The sequence below is a fragment of the Podarcis tiliguerta genome (genome assembly GCF_965153285.1).
Source record: "Podarcis tiliguerta genome assembly, chromosome: Z".
In the NCBI taxonomy this organism is placed as follows: Eukaryota; Metazoa; Chordata; class Lepidosauria; order Squamata; family Lacertidae; genus Podarcis; species Podarcis tiliguerta.
This window is the reverse complement of record NC_139553.1, coordinates 15647112-15665918: the sequence shown is the minus strand read 5'-3', so window position 1 is coordinate 15665918 and position 18807 is coordinate 15647112. Positions and strand designations below refer to the sequence as shown.

The window sequence follows — 18807 nt, the reverse complement described above, 5'->3', positions numbered from 1 at the left end:
GTGGGGCAAGAAGAGGAAAAAATTGGAAGTAAATGGTCCATGAACTAAAGTGTGATGTACAGCTATCGATGCTGCAAATGGTTTATTCATCCAGGGTTGATATTGTTGTGCCTGGGACTGAATGAACTCTTTTCAGGGTACCCATATGAAGTTAAAGCAAGTAAATTTCTATCTTCCGAGGTATTAGCTGCCTCATTGCTCCTCAATCGGGCCTCACAGAGGCAGAAAATAGCTCAACCATCTGTTTTCAAATCCCTCCGGCTGTCAGGTCTGGGGGGGGGGGGTCATGTCTGTTGGGGGGGTGATGATGGCGAAAGGGGGTGGAGGAGGAGAAGACGAAGGGACAGGGTGTCAGCATATCAGCACCCTCTACTCTCCCCCCCCCCCATCTAACTCTTGCTGCAACTCAAAATAGAGAGAGGTTTTCAGAGGAAAAAAAGTAGCCTGAACACCCGCTGTTCATTTTGGTCCATGGAGATCTAGGGTGGCAGCACCCGCCAGCCCCAGCTGGCTTAGCCAACAGCCGTGGGTGGTGGGAAGCATGGACCAACAAGGGCTGGATGGCTCACAGGTTCCCCTAACGTGCTCTACAGTCAGGACACCAGTACATTGGGGTGGAGAAGCTGGAGTTCTTCCATGATGGGGTGCTTCCATGGTTGGAGGCAGTCATGCTTCTGAACACCAGTTGCTGGATGCTACTGGAGGGAGGAGGGCTCTCGCTCTTGGGTCCTGCTTGTGGGCTTTCATTGGCATATCTGGTTGGTCACTGTGGGGTTGCTGGGTTAAGTGGGTCACTGCCCAAGGGCTCTTCCTATGTTCTTATTCTCAGATGTTGTTGGACTCTAGCATGACCTAGTGATCGGAGATGCTGGGAACTGGAGTTCCCCCCCCCCACAAAAAAATGGACCCAGACAATTAGGGATGGAGAAGAAATTGGATTCTTTTCTTCTTTAAAGCTCTGAAATTTGCAGTGTGTGAACTGCAAACACAGCCATCCTTCAAAATTTGAATTTTTGAAACTGTACTTTCTGAATTTTGCAGTGCGGTTTTCCAACCAGCTAATGTTTACAATTATGTAATACTGCGGGTTCCTGCCCCTGTTCATATTGCTCAGCAACCCCACCTGCCCTCTACCAAAATCTTACCCCTTGCCAACATAGTGCCTCTCCCTTTACACCTCACCTTTGCGCCCCTATCCCCTCACAGCTCTGATGAATTTTCAGGAGATGGTTTTTATTATTATTGCAAATTGCTGCAGGAATCTAGAGGACTGAATTTAATATTGGAAAAATGAGAAACTGAGAGGACAGGGACTGACTGATCCCTCCCTCCCTCCCTCCTTGATCCCTGAAATATAGGAAAGAGAGGGGTGTGTTTGTCACACATTCCTGTACCTAGGTTGCACATTTTCTGGGATGGTTATGGTGCAGCGGATGTCAGCATCAGGGCCTTGTTCAGAGTCCAGCCTGGGGGCTCACAAGCCCAGCAGTGACTGGTCCATGAGTGCACGGGGGCTGGTGAAGTTGTGATCTCCAGAGGACAATATGTCCAGAGCGAGATTCCTAAAATGTGAGCTGGACCCCAGTGCTTCCAGGGATTGAGCTTCCCAAAATGTCTTCCAGCAATGAATCAAAAGAGAAACAAAGGCAGGATTGTGTGGCTGTTACGTTAATGAAGCTGATTCAGGGGATATGGCCCACTGTTTTTTGTTCATGGGTCCCCAGAAGCCCAAGGGCATCTGTGGCAGATTTCGATCTAACTAAAAGTGGGGCCTGTCACAAAATGTTGCAGCATGCAATTATCTTTTTGCAGGAGTGCTCCTCTTTAGGGTTCTCATTAGCCATTAGCCCCTCCAAGATATTAGAGCTGTTGCTGCTTAAGCAGACATCCTTTTGCCATTTTTATTTCCCAAAATGACATCCCATGAGAACTGATCATGCTCAGAATTCAGGGCACATGTTTGATTTGGGGTGCATGTTTGGCCCCACAGATATTATCTTGGTACACTTTAGATTCCCCCAAAGTATGCCAGTACATCTCCTTTTGTCCTCAGTGAACTCCTTTCACCTCTATTTGTGTTGGCACTTCATTCTAGCATTTGGTGTTGGTGGAAAGAAGCTTTCCATCATGGTGGTAGAAAGAGGTTTTGCTTTTGTTTTTTGTCCTGTAATAGCACTGGAACTTGGAAGTGTGTGTGATGGGCTAGAGGGGCTCGACGGTCCTTTGCAGGCCCCAATCCTCACCACCAAGCACCAACCAGGCAATGGCTCCTGAGGAGACCATATCTGGACACCACCAGGAGGCTCCACCTATGTTGGAAGGAGCAGGGTGGGGCCCTTCAACTCACCAAGATTATGGTAGGGAAGGGCCCCGGTCGCAGGACCTCAGCTAGAATGAAGGGTGCAGAAAAAAGCCCCACAGTAGGGAGAAGGCAGGCGGTGGAAGTTCAGAGACCTCGTTTCTCAGCAAATTTTGGTTTCTGATGCAGTTGCGATGCAGTTTGGAAAAGAGAAGCCTCAAACTACATCTTCAAGGCTCTATTACTACAATGCGCTCTAGGTAGGGCCTCCTGCAGGCCTGGTTTGGAAAGTGCAGATGGTACAGTATGGGGCAGTCAGGCTGCTGATGGGGGCACTTAGTCAACAACATGGGAGACCCTTGTTAGAACAGCTGTACTGGCTGCCCATCAATGACTGAGCCAGGTTCAAGTTGTTAATTTACAAAGCCCTGAACAACTCTGATCCAGGGTACCTTGGGGACGGCCTGAACCTTTATATCCCAGAACGACCACTCGTTCTTGCAGGAGCATGGCAGGTCATTTCCTGAGTTGTTGAGTTTCATCTGAAAACAAAAAGAAACTGAGCCTGGAGTGTCATGGCCCCAGCCCTTTGGAACTATTTGCCAATAGAGATTCAGCAGGGACCTTCTGTTTTAACTTTTAAACGCCTGCTGAAAGAAATTCTAGTCTGCCCGGCCTTTGTAGGCTATTAAGGAAGTTTCTTTCTATGGTGAGTTGATAATCTCTGGTTTTTTAAAGTGGTTTTTAATTTTTTAAAAATGTATATAGATATCGTCATTGCAAGCTGCTCTGCTTTTTTTGATGGTATTTTTTTTATTATTACTATAAAGAAATAAATAATTGCTGAGGTCATCTGCATCCCAGCTACCTGACACAACCTGGAAAAGATCCTATCTTCCAGTACTGGGAATATATTCCATTGGGAGCTTCATTGACCAAAATGGAGTTGCACCCACTTTTTGTTGGCGAGCGAGTTCAATCTGTAATGTTTAAATAATTTAAGTTGCACATCTCCCCACTGCTCCATTTCCTCCCCCCCCTTATGGCTGCCCTCTAGCCTTCTCCTTGGGCACTCCCATCTGCTGGTGGTGTCTGCTTGATGGGATAAATGTTCTAGTTGGACCGCAGCCAGGGGCTCTTTGTACTAAGTGGAAGCCTTTCCCAGTGACATGAACAGCTTCTGATCCAGGGGGCTGTGTGTATATGAGGGGTTTCCTTGGAAGACCCTACACACACACACACACCCTGTATAAGGACACAGGAAGCTGCTATATTACTGAGTCAGTCCATCTAGCTCAGTATTGCCTGTTCTGACTGGCAGCTGCGGCTTTCCAGGTTTTCAGACAGGGAGGCTCTCCCAGCTCTACCTTGAAGAAACCAGGGACTGCTGGGGACTTTCTGCGTGAAAGGCAAATGCTCTAACGCATAGTACCTTTGGGGAAGAAATATACCTCAGTGGTAGGTCATGAGAGGTGAATCTCTGCTTTCATGAACAAACAAATTTCTAGTCCCTATGGGGTACTTGAAAGAGCTTGCGCAGTATCCAGTCCTTCTGCTTCTGAATTAGAGAAGGACTGGACACTCCACAATTAAATAGGAAGGCATAGGAAGAGGCCAGCTCACCCATGAGTCAGGCTGAGTCAGCCGCCTCAGGTGGTGGAAACCCAAGAGGAGGCACCCCCCAGGGACCCTGCCCACATCACCACCTCTGCTGGTGGCAGAGAAGTGTCTCCAGCAACAGCTCTGACCCAGCAAGATCTCAGGAAAACTCACCGGAACCAACTGTCGCTGCCTCCACTTTGCTGGCACTGCCACACAACCCGCGCAAGGGAGACACCTTCCTATTTCATCTTCGGTGGTGAAATGGGACATGCCACTCCTGCATAGGAAGTTGCCTTCTCCTGAATCAAACTGTTGGGTCCATCTAGTTCAGTGTTGTCTTTCCCCAGTCCTACCTGGAGATGCTCAGGGTTGCACCTGGCACTTTCTGCATGCAACACAAGCTCTCTGCAATTAAGCTGCAGGCCCTCCCCTAAAAATGAGTTAAGAGTCTAGTCCTTATGGTTCTGAATGAAAGGCTGATTTAAATGGGGACATAAGGAGCTGCCTTATACTGAATCAGAGCCCTGGTCCATCTAGCTCAGTACTGTCTATGCTGACTGGGAGTGCCTCTCCAGAGTTTCAGGCAAGAGTTTTCCCCGAGCTCTATCAGGAGATGTTGGGGATTGAACCTGCATGCAGAAGCAGAGGCTCCACATTATTCTAAATCATGCAGGGGAACTGGATGGGCTAGTACTGCCTCCAGCAACAGGTAAGAATGTAATATCTTCATTTAGTAATCATTGCAATAGCTTTTGACAGGCTTGATCTCCAGTGCATCTGTCTAAACTGTTTCAACCAGCGGTGGAAGCCTCCTTATTTCACAGGGGATTTCTTAACCATGCACCATGCAGAATGAATACTTCCTTTAGCCAGCCCTGAACCTACTACTGCCCTTGGGCTGATCTTATTGTAAAAAGAACCCTCCTGGATCAGAATTCTTCATTGGGAGCCATGCCCACATTTTAATATTTTTAAATTTGTTTCATGACATCGTATTGCTGTTAGCTGTTCTGAGCAACGTTTGTGGAGAGGTAGTTAGTAGGCTGGTTGTTTTTTTAAAAAAATCTTCATCTGTAACTCTTTAAGGAATGTGGGGCTTCCAGCAAAGACAAGAACAGAAATTAGGTTCAGTTGAGCTCACATTTTAGTTCAAATCTAGCTCATTTGAACTTCCTGAAAACAGAAGCACAATGATGCTTTGAAATATGTGTGTCTTCAGATTCTGTGCTGTGCAGTTCGGCAAGCAAATAATGTGTCTGAAAATATGCACGAGGAAGTATGTATGAAAATGCATGCATTGGTGAAAATTAATCTTTATTAGGGAGCATTTTCTAGTATCATTATAGAAAATGGCTTGGATAAATGTGCATTATGCAGTATACTAGTATGGATTGTCTGTTGCTGCATGGGAACTAACAAATACGGTGATTTTTTTTTAATGGGCAGTATAATTTGTGAGTTTGGAACTTGCCCACCAAAAACTGGGCAAAGTCATGGTGAAGTCAAGTTTTGGTCCACCATCTTGATTCAAAATGGCGTGTTGACAAAAGCCACCTACTCCCGCCTTCATGCCAAGTATATCTCAAGAGGCATCCAAATGCATAGAGAAGCGACAGGCAGGCAGGCAGACAAGCAGGCAAACAAGTAGACAGACCACTTTTTAAAATATATAGTACAGTGGTACCTCGAGTTACATACGCTTCAGGTTACATATGCTTCAGGTTACAGACTCCGCTAACCCAGAAATAATACCTCGGGTTAAGAACTTTGCTTCAGGAAGAGAACAGAAATCGTGCAGCAGTGGTGCAGCGGCAGCAGGAGGCTCCATTACCTAAAGTGGTCTTCAGGTTAAGAATAGTTTCAGGTTAAGAACGGACCTCCGGAACGAATTAATTTCTTAACCAGAGGTACCACTGTACACACATGTTTAAAAATGCACCTTTAAATTTGGCAACTGATGCATAAATGTGGCAAACTAAACTTTTAAGATTGGGAGGGGAGTGAAACCAACATGGACAGATTGGTTCATCACTAGGTCCCTGGAGATGGGAGGCAAGTGGTTTCTCAGTGGACTTGACGCAAACCTGTGTCAGCTGTACAGTTTATACAGCTAGAGATGTCACCCACCCTTGCTCAAACTGAATTTATCTTTTCAAACCCCTGTAAACGTCAAGCCACCCTGCATTTGGGCCTAGATGTTGTGCACAGTTCCGCTCTCCAGCCATTGGTGTAACATGACGCCTCGGAGTCGGAGGCTTGCCCAGGAAAGAGCTGGACTCTGTGAAATTGCAAAGCCAGCAAGTAGACAGAGGAATTTATTTCCACATGCCCAGAGAGATTCCCTTATTCTCTCCCCCCCCCCTTTCTCTTCTTCAGCTCCACCCCCCACTTACTGCATGCCCGCAAATGTGGAAATTCATCAGAAGCCCCCGAGGCATAAACTAATTATGGGAATGTTGTTGCTCTTTTTCCCACCAGCCCGGTTTTAAGAGATAAGACACCCCTGTGCTGTAAAAATCTGGTGAGGGGGGTGGAAAAATATATATACATAAAGGTTGATGTGTTTTGAAATGGCTTTTTTGCTTTGTTCCTCTATTTCCCCCCTGGGTGTATTAACCTTGGGGACACCGTCAAAATGCACAGTCTCCCAGAGCACCTGCTGGGGTCAAGGCTAGTCATTAGTTTTTCGGTCAGTGCAGAATAAACCCCATTTCTCTCCCTCTCCCTCTCTCTGGAAGTGTACGGGGTTCTGCCTCTATCTTTTCCCTCTCTGCCAAAGTCGCATTCCCCCCCACCCTCCGCCGTTTTCCCTGCCTGACTTGTTCCTCCATAGCTATTCCACCTCCAGCTGTGGGGGCGTCAAAGGAAAAGATGAGATCAAGTTGAGGGGAAAAAATTGTCTGATTCCCCACAAGGCCCTTTGTTCCCAAACACCTCCGGTGCTCTCATTTTGCAAAGGGTGGCAAAATAATAATAAAAAATCCCAACCCTTCCTTTGGCAGGGTTTCTTTATTTCTTTTTTTGCTGCCTGAGCAGTCTTAGGCTTTTAAGAAGAGGTGTGTGTGTGTGTGTGTGTGTGTGTGTGTGTGTGTGTAAAGGTTTGCGGATTGCATGCATAGGAGGCTGGGAAGTTGTCAAAGGGAAGTTGTTAAGAACTCCAAGGAAGCCTCCATGCTCAGGGGAAGTATATCTCTGAATGCCCGGCCACCACACTCTCTCACGATGCTAGAACTCGTGGACATCTGATGAAGCTGAATGTTGGAAGATTCAGGACAGATTACAGAAAGTCCTTCTTCAAGCAGCACATCGTTAAACTATGGAACTCACTCTTGCAGGAGGCAGTGCCGATCACCAACTAGGGTAGCTTTAGAAGAAGATTGGACGAATTCATGGAGGAGAAGGCTATCAATGTCTACTAGCCATGGTGACTCTGCTCTGCCTCCATGGCTGGAGGCAGCAGTCCTTCCAAACACCAGTTGCTGAAATCCTGCTTGTGGGTTTCCCGCCGGCATCTGGTTGTCCACTACATGGACCATTGTCCGGATCCAGCAGGTTCTTCTTATGCTTTTATGTTCCTGTGTTAAAGCCATTAGCAACTCCAACGAAGCCCCCATGACCAGAGGCAAGATGCCAGACTGCCATGCTCAGAAGGCCTTGTGGTTTATTCATGAGATCCCAGAGGTATTCAGCTGGGGAGAGACTGCTGGCTAGACCTTCGTCTGATCCAGCCAAGGCAATGCTTAGTTTCTTAAAAGGAAGTTCTGGCCAGGCAACTCTACAACATCAGATTGTCCCACAAGCAAGCACTTGATTGCACCAGAAACACTCTCCCCACTTGTGCTTCCCAGCAATTGGTATTCAGAGGCTTCTGACAATGGAGGAAGAACGTGGATTTGTATGATACTCTTTTTGAAGTCATCCTAGTTGGTAGCCATCACCACAGCCTGCAGGGAATGTTGTAATGTAGGCAGGACCATGTGAGAACACAGGACATGCAACATTTCAACACTTGGTGCTGCCTCAATACAGCTGCATGCTTCCGTAGCTGAGCTCCATGCAAACCAGGAAGTGACCTTTCCAGAAGACAGAACAGCTTTTTTTCTTATATCTGTAGCTGTGATCTCCCATTAGGCAGTTCAATGTGCATGCGTACTCTCTCCGTTTCCCTCCTTCCCCTTACTCTCTGTGCGGCCACCAGGCACTGGTAGCCCGTGCTATGCCACTGGCTATCCAATCAACTTGTCTCTCTATCTTGGCATTCTCCTTCCCAACAGTGGCTGACCAGAAGCTATAGAGGCATAGTGACAGCCCCATCATTCACACCTTCTTCCCTCCCAGCATCTAGTATGTCAAAGGTTATCTAAACTTTGAAAACTAGAGTTTTTGCTGCTAGGTCTCATGGCTGGTTTCTAGAAATAGATCCTTTTCCCTATCTATTTAACCAGTACTTTTAGGAAAAGCTGCTTCTGCTTGTAACCAGTGTCATGTTCCATAAGTCTGCTATTGACAGAACATTGCTTGATTTTTTCTAAGCCCCCCCCCCCCAATTTTTATTTGTTCACCCCTTTCCCCCTGAAAATGAGCTACATTCAGCAGAACATTCCCTGCAGTCCTTGTGTATGGTTGACAACAAATCATGACTGGACCTGTGTTTACGATATCACAGGCACTAGCCAGTAGGTGCCTGCACAGTCACCTCTCCTCCCACCCCTGGTTTGAACTGATCAAAGCCACCCTGAACTGATTTCAGAGCTCACCCTGGGTCAGAAACAAATGTATGCTTGTACTGTGAATGCCAGGAGGCGTTTTCCAAACCACACCTTCATTCCTGTCTTCACTCCCAAATTTCCAGGGCTTAGGTGATTTGCATCCAGTGTTGCTAACACTCATTTCTCCCTCCCCCCCCCTTTCTCTCTCTTACAGAACCAGGCACCCCCTGGCCTTTACACAAGGACAAGAGACCCTGCTACAGCCCCAGACACTCCAGACATCTTAGAGATTGAATTCAAGAAGGGTAAGGACAGTCTTTTTGCAATGCTGCATTTGGAAGAGTGAGTACAGTTCTGGTCACAACATCTAAAACAGGGGTCAGCAAACTTTTTCAGCAGGGGGCCGGTTCACTGTTCCTCAGACCTTGTGGGGGGCCAGACTATATTTTGGAAAAAAATAATGAATGAATTCCTATGCCCCACAAATAACCCAGAGATGCATTTTAAGTAAAAGCACACATTCTACTCATGTAAGAACACACTGATTCCCGGAATGTCCGCAGGCTGGATTTAGAAGGCGTTTGGGCCAGATCCGGCCCCCTGGCCTTAGTTTGCCTACCCATTATCTAAAATAAAAATGTGTTGTAGGCTTGGAAATGGTGCAGAAAAGGACACTCTAAATCAGGGGTGCCCAAACTTTTTTCAAAGAGGGTCTCAGATTTGATGGAGTGAACATGCGTGAGGGCCGACCAAAGTTGTTGAGTTTTTTTAGGATTGAAGTTGCTGAGTTCTTACCCCAGGGCATATACTGCCACGGGGGCCAGATTACATTGACTGGTGCACCAGATTAGGCCCCCAAAACGGACTTTGGACATGCCTGCTCTAAATAGTCAGGGGGCTTGGAGCAAGCTTTGAGGTGAGGCTTTGGTGCTTTTCAGTAGAGTTCGTTAACATATCCATCCATAGGCCATCAAACAGAGTAATGAGATGATGGGAAATCAAGCTTTAGTTGGGTTGATCTACTGATTAAGAACCTAAGAGACTGTTGGATCAGGCCAGTGGCCCATCTGGTCCAGCATCTTGTTCTTACTGTGGCCAACCTGATGCCTCTTCTGAGAAAACTCAAAACAGGACCAGAGCCCAAGAGCACTCTCTCTTCCTGTGGTTTCCAACAACTGGGTCAGAAGCATTACTTCTTCTGAATATGAAAGCAGAGCAGAGCCTTTGTGGCTACTAGCCATTGATAGCCTTCTTCATGAATTTGTCTCTTAAAACTATCCAAGTTGGTGGCCTTTACTGCCTCCTGTGGGAGTGAATTCCAGAGTTACTATGTGCTGCATGAAAATCTCTTTTCTTTTATCTGCCCTGAATCTTCCAACATTCAGCTTCATTGGATATCCCCAACTACTAGTATTATGAGGGAGAAAAACGCTTTTCTGTATCCATTTTCTCCATGTCATGCATAATTTTATCATTGTCTATCATGCTGCCTTTTTTCTAGACTAATAATAATAAGAATCCCCAAAGCTCCAACCTTTCCTCATAGGAGAATCGCTTCAGCCCCTTGATAATTTCCAATTCTTCAATATCCTTTCTGAGGTGAGGTGACCAGAATTGTACACAGTATTCCAAACACTATCACACCAGAGATTTTTATAAAGGCATTATATCCACATTTTAATTTTCAATTCCTTTCCTAACGATCCCTAGCATGAAATTTCCCTTTTCCTCAGCCACTGTGCACTGGGCCGACATTTTCATAGAGCGATCCACTACAACGCCAAGGCACAATATAATTAATAGCCTGATCAAAGCACAAATAAATTAACCGGTAGGTTAAGCGAAGGCCCATCAATGGATTCTCCCTCCATCACCATGTGTCCACCCAGCATCCCTACTGGACGACACAGAGTGATGCAGTGAGGTTTAATAACTCACTCTGTGTTTTGAGAGAAAGGCGTGCTCTGGCACCCACAGAAACCCACACGCACCCACATGCTACCCTCCTTTCGCCTGCAAACACATCCTTGTTTTACCCCCTAGTTAATTTATTTGAAGTTCTAATCTAATTATTAACTATTTTAAAAGGGATAAGCAGCTTTCCTGGACAATGCCCGCGCTCCTCCAGGCGGGCCACGTCCGATCGCTGTCCGAAAAGGCTACAATAGACCGAGAAAGACGATGGCGAGGAGGTGCTGACGGCTGTGCTGACCAGAAAGAGATTTAGGGTTCATTATCGCCGGGGCTTACATTTAATAGTCATTTACAGCCGAATTCATAAACCCTCCAGTCTCCTAGCCCACTTTTTCTTTCCTGTGTATGTGTGTGTAAGGCGCAGGGGGGACAACAAAAAAATAAAATATATAAATGGGTTTAGAATGGAGACGCTGACAGGCAGCCTTCACCACACAGCGGGCCTTTTGTAATAAAGACTAGAAAGGAAGCTATTGAATCCTGATTAGTGACTGATAAAGCTCTATATGGTAATGAGGAGGGCAGATGGAAGAGAGATTAGCCTCTGAACAGGCTCACCGGCCTCCCCCCACTGCCAAGTTTCCCCCTATTTTTCTTTTATGGGTCTCCCACCCTCTTTTCCACCTCCCCACACATCTCCCCTGTGTCCTGCTTCCGTATACATTTATTGCTCATTTCATACTGGGGGGGGGGGGGAGAGAAGAAAAGAGCGGTTTCTTTCTCTTTCAGTCACCACCTTGGGCTCTTCATGTCTTTCCCTCATGCTCTTAAAAAGAACAGAAAATAATATTTCTTTCTGTTTTGGTTGCCACACCTCTGGGCCTCCCACTCTCGGGGTTCCCGCCACTTCCCCTCACTGTCACCCTCTTAAAAATAAAATGAAAGTAAGTGTAGTCTTGAATTCCCTGAGAATCTTCTCGGTCTTTGGCCACAAACAGTCCCAAGTCAAGCTCCCTATTCATTCCTGTCAGGTGGATAACTGGGGACATGTGCGGCATTTGTCCGCCAAATGGATGTTAACAGGGGCCGTGCGCTGTGTTTTCACTTGCGCCTCAGTTTTCCCGTCCTTTCTCCTCCTCCTCCTCTTTTAATTGTGGGGTGGGGGTGTAGAGTTTGTCCGCCGGGGCCGAGTCTCGGTGGCTGGTGGAACAGAAGGTGCGACGGGCTGAGACAATGAGGGAGCGTGAAATTTAATTAGTCGAGGCCTTACCCGCAATTTCAAGCTCCTCAAAAAAAAGAGGTGGGGGGGGGAATAGACGGGCGGGTGGGAAGGGGCAGTTGTATGTGGGAGGGGGGAAACTTTTATTGCCTTAAAAAAAAACCCCACCTCTTTTCTCTCAGGGCTTTTTTTCGGCCTCGTATTGTGTGAGGGTTCACCCGACCCTGCTTTTTAAAGGGGGAAAAAAACACCAGAGCCTTCTGAGCGGAGCAGCTTAGCCATGCCTTTTTAAGAAGTTATTTAGAGTTCATATCTGTCACATCTATTTAACACGTCCAGGGTGATGTTTTAAAGAGGCGCTCTTGACATTAATAAGGGGATTTCAAAGTCCAGTTCCCCTGTTACCCTCCCTGCCCGTCTGTTTCCTGTGCCGACTTTCTCTCCCCCACCCCGTCCATCTCCATGTCCCTTTTCTCTTGCCTGACAGGTGTCCCCATCAAGGTCACCAATGTCGAATACGGCACTGCCCACCATTCGTCCCTCGAGCTCTTCGTTTACCTGAATGAAATTGCGTAAGTTTCCCCGTCTGTGTTGGCCCCATGGAAGGATGAAGGATGAAGAGAAATTCATTTTGGTTCATGTTTAACATCAGACCTACCATAATTTGCGCTTTCTGGAAGATACATGAACCACAAACACAGCCATCCTCTGAAATTTGCCCTTCTCCCAATTTTGCACTGTGGTTCTCCAGCCAATTAATGTGCCCCAAAATGCATCAAATAGGATAAAGCGTGTGTAAGAAAAGGGACGTATGTACTGAAGGTAACATACAAAAATGCATTATATTACCCGGATTAAAATGTCAAAATGCAGTATTTAAAACACTTTAAAACAACTTACAATCACAAAAATAAGGTGGGTCCAATATATATATATCTCATATAAGGCAGTGTTCCTGTGAGAAAGAGGGAGAGGAAATATACTTGTCCCTCATTGTCTTTCCTGTTTATTACCTGCCCTTCATTCTAAAGACCTAGGGTGGGTTACAGCCATTTAAAGCACATGCAAGTTCGAAACAACTTGCAATCATAGAAGTACAGTGGGCCCTAAAAATATACACCTCAGGTGTCAAAGGCTAGGATAAAGAGGTGTGTCTTTAGCATTCACTGGAAGCTGTATAGTGAAAGTGCCCAACACATCTCTGTGGGGAAGGAGCTCCACAACTTAGGGGCTGCCACAGAGAAGGCCCTCTCTTGGGTGTCTGAGGGTGGTGGAACAACCAAGAGGTCCCCTCTGCCAGTCTTGGCACCTGGGATGGTATGTGGGGAAGGAGGTGACCTTTCAGGTATTTGGGGCCTGAGTTGTTTAGGGCTTCAAAGTGAACACTTTGAATTGGGTCTGGAAACAAACTGGCAACCAGTGCAGCTGATTTAAAATGGGTGGAGGGGTATGTGAGTTCTAAATGTAACCCGATCCCCTGAAACTGGCACCAGCTGAAGTGTTGGAGTCATCTTCTAGGGAAGCCCCACACAGATCACATTGCAGAATCCAGTTTGGAAGGTGGAAGAGCATGGAGTAGAGTGGCTAAGTCATCTGTCCAAAAGGGGGTAAAACCCTTGTACCCAGCAATCCTGAGAGAGACCTTTGCCTTTTCCCTTTGCTTCTAGTGCTTTGCACTGCCTTGCCTGCAGGTTTAGAAACACACAGAACTATGGATTTTTTAAGAATTGGAAGGGACCCCAAGGCTCATCTATTCCAACCACCTGCAATGCAGGAATCTCAAACAGATAGCATAGCACATAGCAGCTGGCCATCCAACCTCTTCTTATAAACCTCCAAGGAAAGAGAGTCCAGCATGTATTGTGGGAGTCTGTTCCATGCCTGTGAGCATTGACTCTCGCCTCCTTCCTCTCCACAGTGCCAAGCATGGTGTTGGGCGCATTGACATCGTGGAGAACCGGTTCATCGGAATGAAGTCTCGAGGTAAGCATTGTTCTTTCTGGACTTGCAGAGCTGCAGCTAAACCCAGACCTGACACACTAATTTGAGCTCCCTCTATCGGAAGGGAAGGGGGCTCCCTACTATGTTGGCTTGCCTGGATGTCAGGATCATCTGTGGAAGCCCTGCTGGTGGTGCCACTGTACTTTGAGGCCCACAGATTGTGGTGTATGGGAGTGCCTTATTGGTGGTAGGCCCCAGAAGTGCCCACTCTTTGGAGGTGGGCCTAGCAACATTGCGGTACTCCTTGTTGATTAATCATGCGCCTCTTCGAGATGCACCTCTTTGCCTATGTTTTTGGTAGTGGTTAAGTTGTTTAAATCTGGTTGGAGATCTGGCCCTACTCCTTGCCTAATTATTGGGCTGGTATTGGCTATAATCCAGTAACACACAAGCTGTACTTCCATTTCCTCCTTTCCTGAACCTTAGAAAGGACCATAGCTTAGTGACAGAGCAAGCAGAAGGTCTGAAGTTCAATCCCCAGCATCTCCAGGTAGGATTGAGAGAGATCTCCTGCCTGAAACCCTGGTGAGCTGCTACCAGTCAGTGTAGACAATACTGAGCTAGATGGTCTGACTCAGTATAAGGCAGCTTCCTGTGTTTCCTCCGGATAAGGGACAACATCTAAAGGTCACTCAAAACTTGGAGCAGTCTGTTCCAATCATTGCTCCTAATACGTTGGAAACAGTACAGTGTAGTGGTTAGAGTGTTGGACTAGGACCTGTGATACCAGAGTTCAAATCTCCCACTTGCCATTGAAGCTCAGCCTAACCTACCCCACTGGGTTGCTATGGGGATTAAATGAGGACTACGACCTGGGACCTGGGAGTCCAAGGTTCAAATCCCTGTTTGGCCACGTAGCTCATTGGGTGTGACCTTGGGCCAGTCACTGCCTCTCAGCCTATAGCTTACCTCACAGGGCTGTTGTGGAGATTAATTAAGGAGGGGAAGAACCACATCTGCCGCTTTGACCTCCGAGGAGATAAAAGGTGTTCTATAAATGCATTAAATAAATTTAATAAAAGTAATAAATAAATTGATAGCCTGGATAGCTCAATTGGTTAGAGCGTGGTGGTGATGATAATGCCAAGGTTGCAGGTACAAGCCTTATATAGGACAGCTGCATATTCCTGCATTGCAGGGGGTTGGGCTAGATGATCATCAGGGTCCCTTCCATCTCTATGATCCTATGATTCTAAAGAATTGCAGGTGGGGTGGTTGAAGGTATCCTTGACTATGGTGTGAACGCTCACCCCAATATCAGCAAAGGCGAATGGGCTTTGTGAGGGGCAGATGTTGAGTCATGCTTGCAGCTCAGGAAGCGCCATTCTTTCAGATTCTTCAGCTCCCTTGAAACAATTTCTCCCTTTCTCCTACCAAACTCCCCTCAGATCTCTAGGAGTGGCTGCAGGAATAGTGAATGGCATGTCTCTTTTATGTGAGTGCCCCCTAGAGGTGAAGGTTTTCAGAGGAGAATGTTTCAGGATGAAAACTACTGCTTTTGGCAGTAGGGATGCATGTGTGTATGTATATGTGTGTGCTTGGGGAGATGTCTGGTTTTCTCTTCTTTGTAAAACAAGAACAAATCTTTTAAAAGATATGTTATTCAAACCTGTTGCTATTTCGACACTGCTCTTTTTTTGGCCCCCATCTGCATTGTGTACTTAAAGCACTGTGGTACCACTTTAAACAGCCATGTTGTTTAGTTGTGTCTGACTCTTTGTGACCCAATGGACCAGAGCACGCCAGGCACTCCTGTCTTCCACTGCCTCCTGCAGTTTGGTCAGACTCATGTTTGTAGCTTTGAGAACACTATCCAACCATCTCTTCCTCTGTCGTCCCCTTCTTCTTGTGCCCTCCATCTTTCCCAACATCAGGGTCTTTTCCAGGGAGTCTTCTCTTCTCATGAGGTGGCCAAAGTATTGGAGCCTCAGCTTCAGCTTCTGTTTGAACAGCCATGACTCCCCCAAAAAATTCTGGGAACTGTACTTTGTTTAGGGTGCTTGGAATTGTTAGGCGACAATCTATTTTCCTCTTGGAACTACAATTCCCAGAGTTCTTTGGGAAGAGGAATTGACTGTTAAGCCAGCCTAGGAGGCAGAGCATAGCCATCATGGCTTGTAGCCATTGATAGCCCTCTTCTCCATTAATTTGTCCAATCCTCTTTTAAAACTATCCAAGCTGGTGGCCATCACTGCCTCCTGCAGGAGCAAGTTCCATAGTTTAACTATTTGCTGCATGTAGAAGTGCTCTCTATTATCTGTCCTGAATCTTCCAATATTCATCTTCATTGGATGCCCATGAGTTCTAGGGTCATGAGAGGAGGGGGAAAGAAACACAATTTTATTAACTTCTAACATGTCACTTGTTCTCCAAACTAAAAAGTCCCAAATGCTGCAAACTTTCTTTATAGGGGAGTTGTTCCTCCAGATCTCTGCCTCCCCAACTCTTTTCTCTCAGTTGGTTAGGATTTCCTCACATCAAGAATACTTCGAAAAGGATAGAGTAAAAGAAAACATGGATTGAAGAAGTGAAAAGTGTGGGAAGGCAGTGATTTGGAGGAGAGCCTCATATGGACCACAGAGTCTTAATGGAGGCCCAGGAAGCTAACTGTCCACATTAAACGACAGAAATGTTTCAGCTCTTAGGAACTCTTGACATGAGTGCTAGGGGCTGCCAGAACCTCACTTTCCCCTAAATCTTGCAGGATTTCTGACTTTTGCTTTGATATAAAAATATGTAGTGTTTAGCATTAGCCGGAAAAACAACCAATAATAAATTACATGTAACAAAATGCTTGGAGGTCCCAGAAAGATTTTAGGCTCCTTGGTGGGATTTTATGTCATAAACAACTAATGGGGATGCACAGGACTTTGTCTCCTCAGTACAATGTGAAATTTGGCTTACCTGATGTTCTTAAGTACTTTGGCAAGCTAATTCTCTTCCAGATATACTATGCTACTGTTTTGTAATTCTATTTATTTATATTTTATTGATTTGTTTATATCCATAAGTTACTATTTTTTTAATGGCAGTCTGGGCGAGGTCACTGTCGCACTATGGAACCCGTTCCCATAGGAGACAGAGATGACCTCCAACTTGGATAGCTTTAAAAGAGGATTAGGCAAACACATGATGGGAGGAGAAAACTACCAATGGGTACCAGCAGTCAGATGTAGCAATGGATCTGAATACCAGTTGCTGGAAAGCAAAGGAAGGGTGAATACTCTTGTTCTTGTGTCCTGCTTGTGGGATTCCCTTGAGGGTCTGTGGTTGGCCACTGGACTGGATGGATTCTCTCTGGCATGACCCAGCAGTCTCTTCTCGCGATTTCATGTATGGAAGGGGAGAGGTTTCGCCCTCCTTTCATGCTCCGGAGTGCGCTGGAGTTAGTGCCTCTGGTTACAGAGTGTCACAGGTGGATTGCTGTCAAGGAAGCCGAAACAGCTTTGCTGGAGGTAAACAGACAGCCGAGGTTACAAATTAGAAATTTTTAAGTAGCGGCAGCTGTCTTTTATAACCCCCCTCCTCCCATCACCCCCCCAATCCTCGTCCACTTTCACGGCAGCAATTACGGCGTGATTGAAATGCCGTGAGCCACGCATCGCTGACACCTCTGTCTTTTTCCTGTAAACATGGAGAGATGAAAATAGACACTTGGAGCGGCGGTGAGTGTCACTTTGAAGGTGGCTCTTGTCTCCTGTGCGGCGACGCAGGACGGGCGCCTGTCATTTTCCTCTCCCCCACGAACGGTGGATCGTACTTCGACTGTCAAGAAGAAAAAAACCCCAGCTTCCAGGCCTACAGTCTTTGTGGCTTCGGGTTCCTGTCACAAATCAAACAAAAACAAAAAGAGAGAGAGAACTGGGGAGGCAGACAGACAGAAGAAAATAATCCATTTCTAACACTCCCTTTTTTCTTTCAGAGAAATGTGTGGGGCAATATGGAAGGGGAGGGCTGCCCAGGGAGGAGGAATGGGTGGATGAAAGCTTATATATACACACAGAGAAAACCAAGCTTTTTATCTGTCCAAATTAACTTTAACATCTTCTGAGGAAAGGAGAAGACAGATTAATTGGAGTGGATTAGGGTTACTGCACAGATTTGGTGATAAGAGGCTACCCTTGTCTTGTCACAGATATTTTTGTTTCTATGTTGTTGTTTCTTAAAAAGCCCTCTGTGGTGTACAGGGGTCAGCAAACTTTTTCAGCAGAGGGCCAGTCCACTGTCCCTCAGACCATGTGGGGGGCTGGACTATATTTGGGGGGGGGGGGATGAACAAATTCCTATGCCTCACAAATAACCCAGAGATGCATTTTAAATAAAAGCACACATTCTACTCATGTAAAAACATGCTGATTCCTGGACCATCCGCGGGCCGGATTGAGAAGGTGATTGGGCAGCATCCAGCTCCCGGGCCTTAGTTTGCCTACCCATGGTGTAGAAGAACATTTTTATTCTTCTGCACACTGAAGGGATTAAGGAACAAGGATGGTCTCTCTCTCTCTCTCTCTCTCTCTCTCTCTCTCTCTCTCTCTCTCTCTCCATCCCCTCCACCACATTCCTCTCTTCCTTCGCATTGCACCAGTGCAACTGTCTGCCATGTGTCCTTAGCCCTGTCACTTAACCACTGCCAAACATTGCAAGCTCACTTGGAATTGCAAATGCTGAGGGGAGAATTTGGAAACCTTCTAGTGGGATCCCTTCAACAGTGTGTGTCCACCTACTTTTCACCCACCATTCCTTCCCATGGAGCTCCTCTTTAAGTGGCTCCTGGGGTTTCCACACTGCCCTCTCCATCCTCCCAGGATTGATATCATCTTGGGACCCTGGCCAGTGCCATCATTGGATCAGACCAGTTCCTCCTAGCTCTGTGAGGCAGGGAAGTGGGATGTTTTTCAGCCTCTGGACCACATTCCCTTCTGGGCAACCTTTTGAGGGGTGCAGGCCAGTGGTGGGTAGAACCAGAGGCCTGAGTGTGTGAACCAATGAATGTAAATTTTGGCTTTGTACAGTAGGCTAGTTTGTAGACATGCTAACTCACCCTTTCCCTATGTTCCGTCAAG

At 46.5% G+C, this 18807-nt stretch overlaps 1 protein-coding gene across 1 annotated transcript in view; it reads left to right on the top strand.

Annotated features, from left to right (window-relative positions):
* ASS1 (argininosuccinate synthase 1) overlaps nt 1-18807 on the top strand; it is a 76590-nt gene that overhangs the window by 34095 nt on the left and 23688 nt on the right. The window contains exons 9-11 of the mRNA XM_083423887.1: nt 8825-8915; nt 12231-12315; nt 13662-13726. Of these exons, the coding sequence (XP_083280013.1) occupies nt 8825-8915; nt 12231-12315; nt 13662-13726 (241 nt within the window). The remainder of the gene's footprint in view (nt 1-8824; nt 8916-12230; nt 12316-13661; nt 13727-18807) is intronic.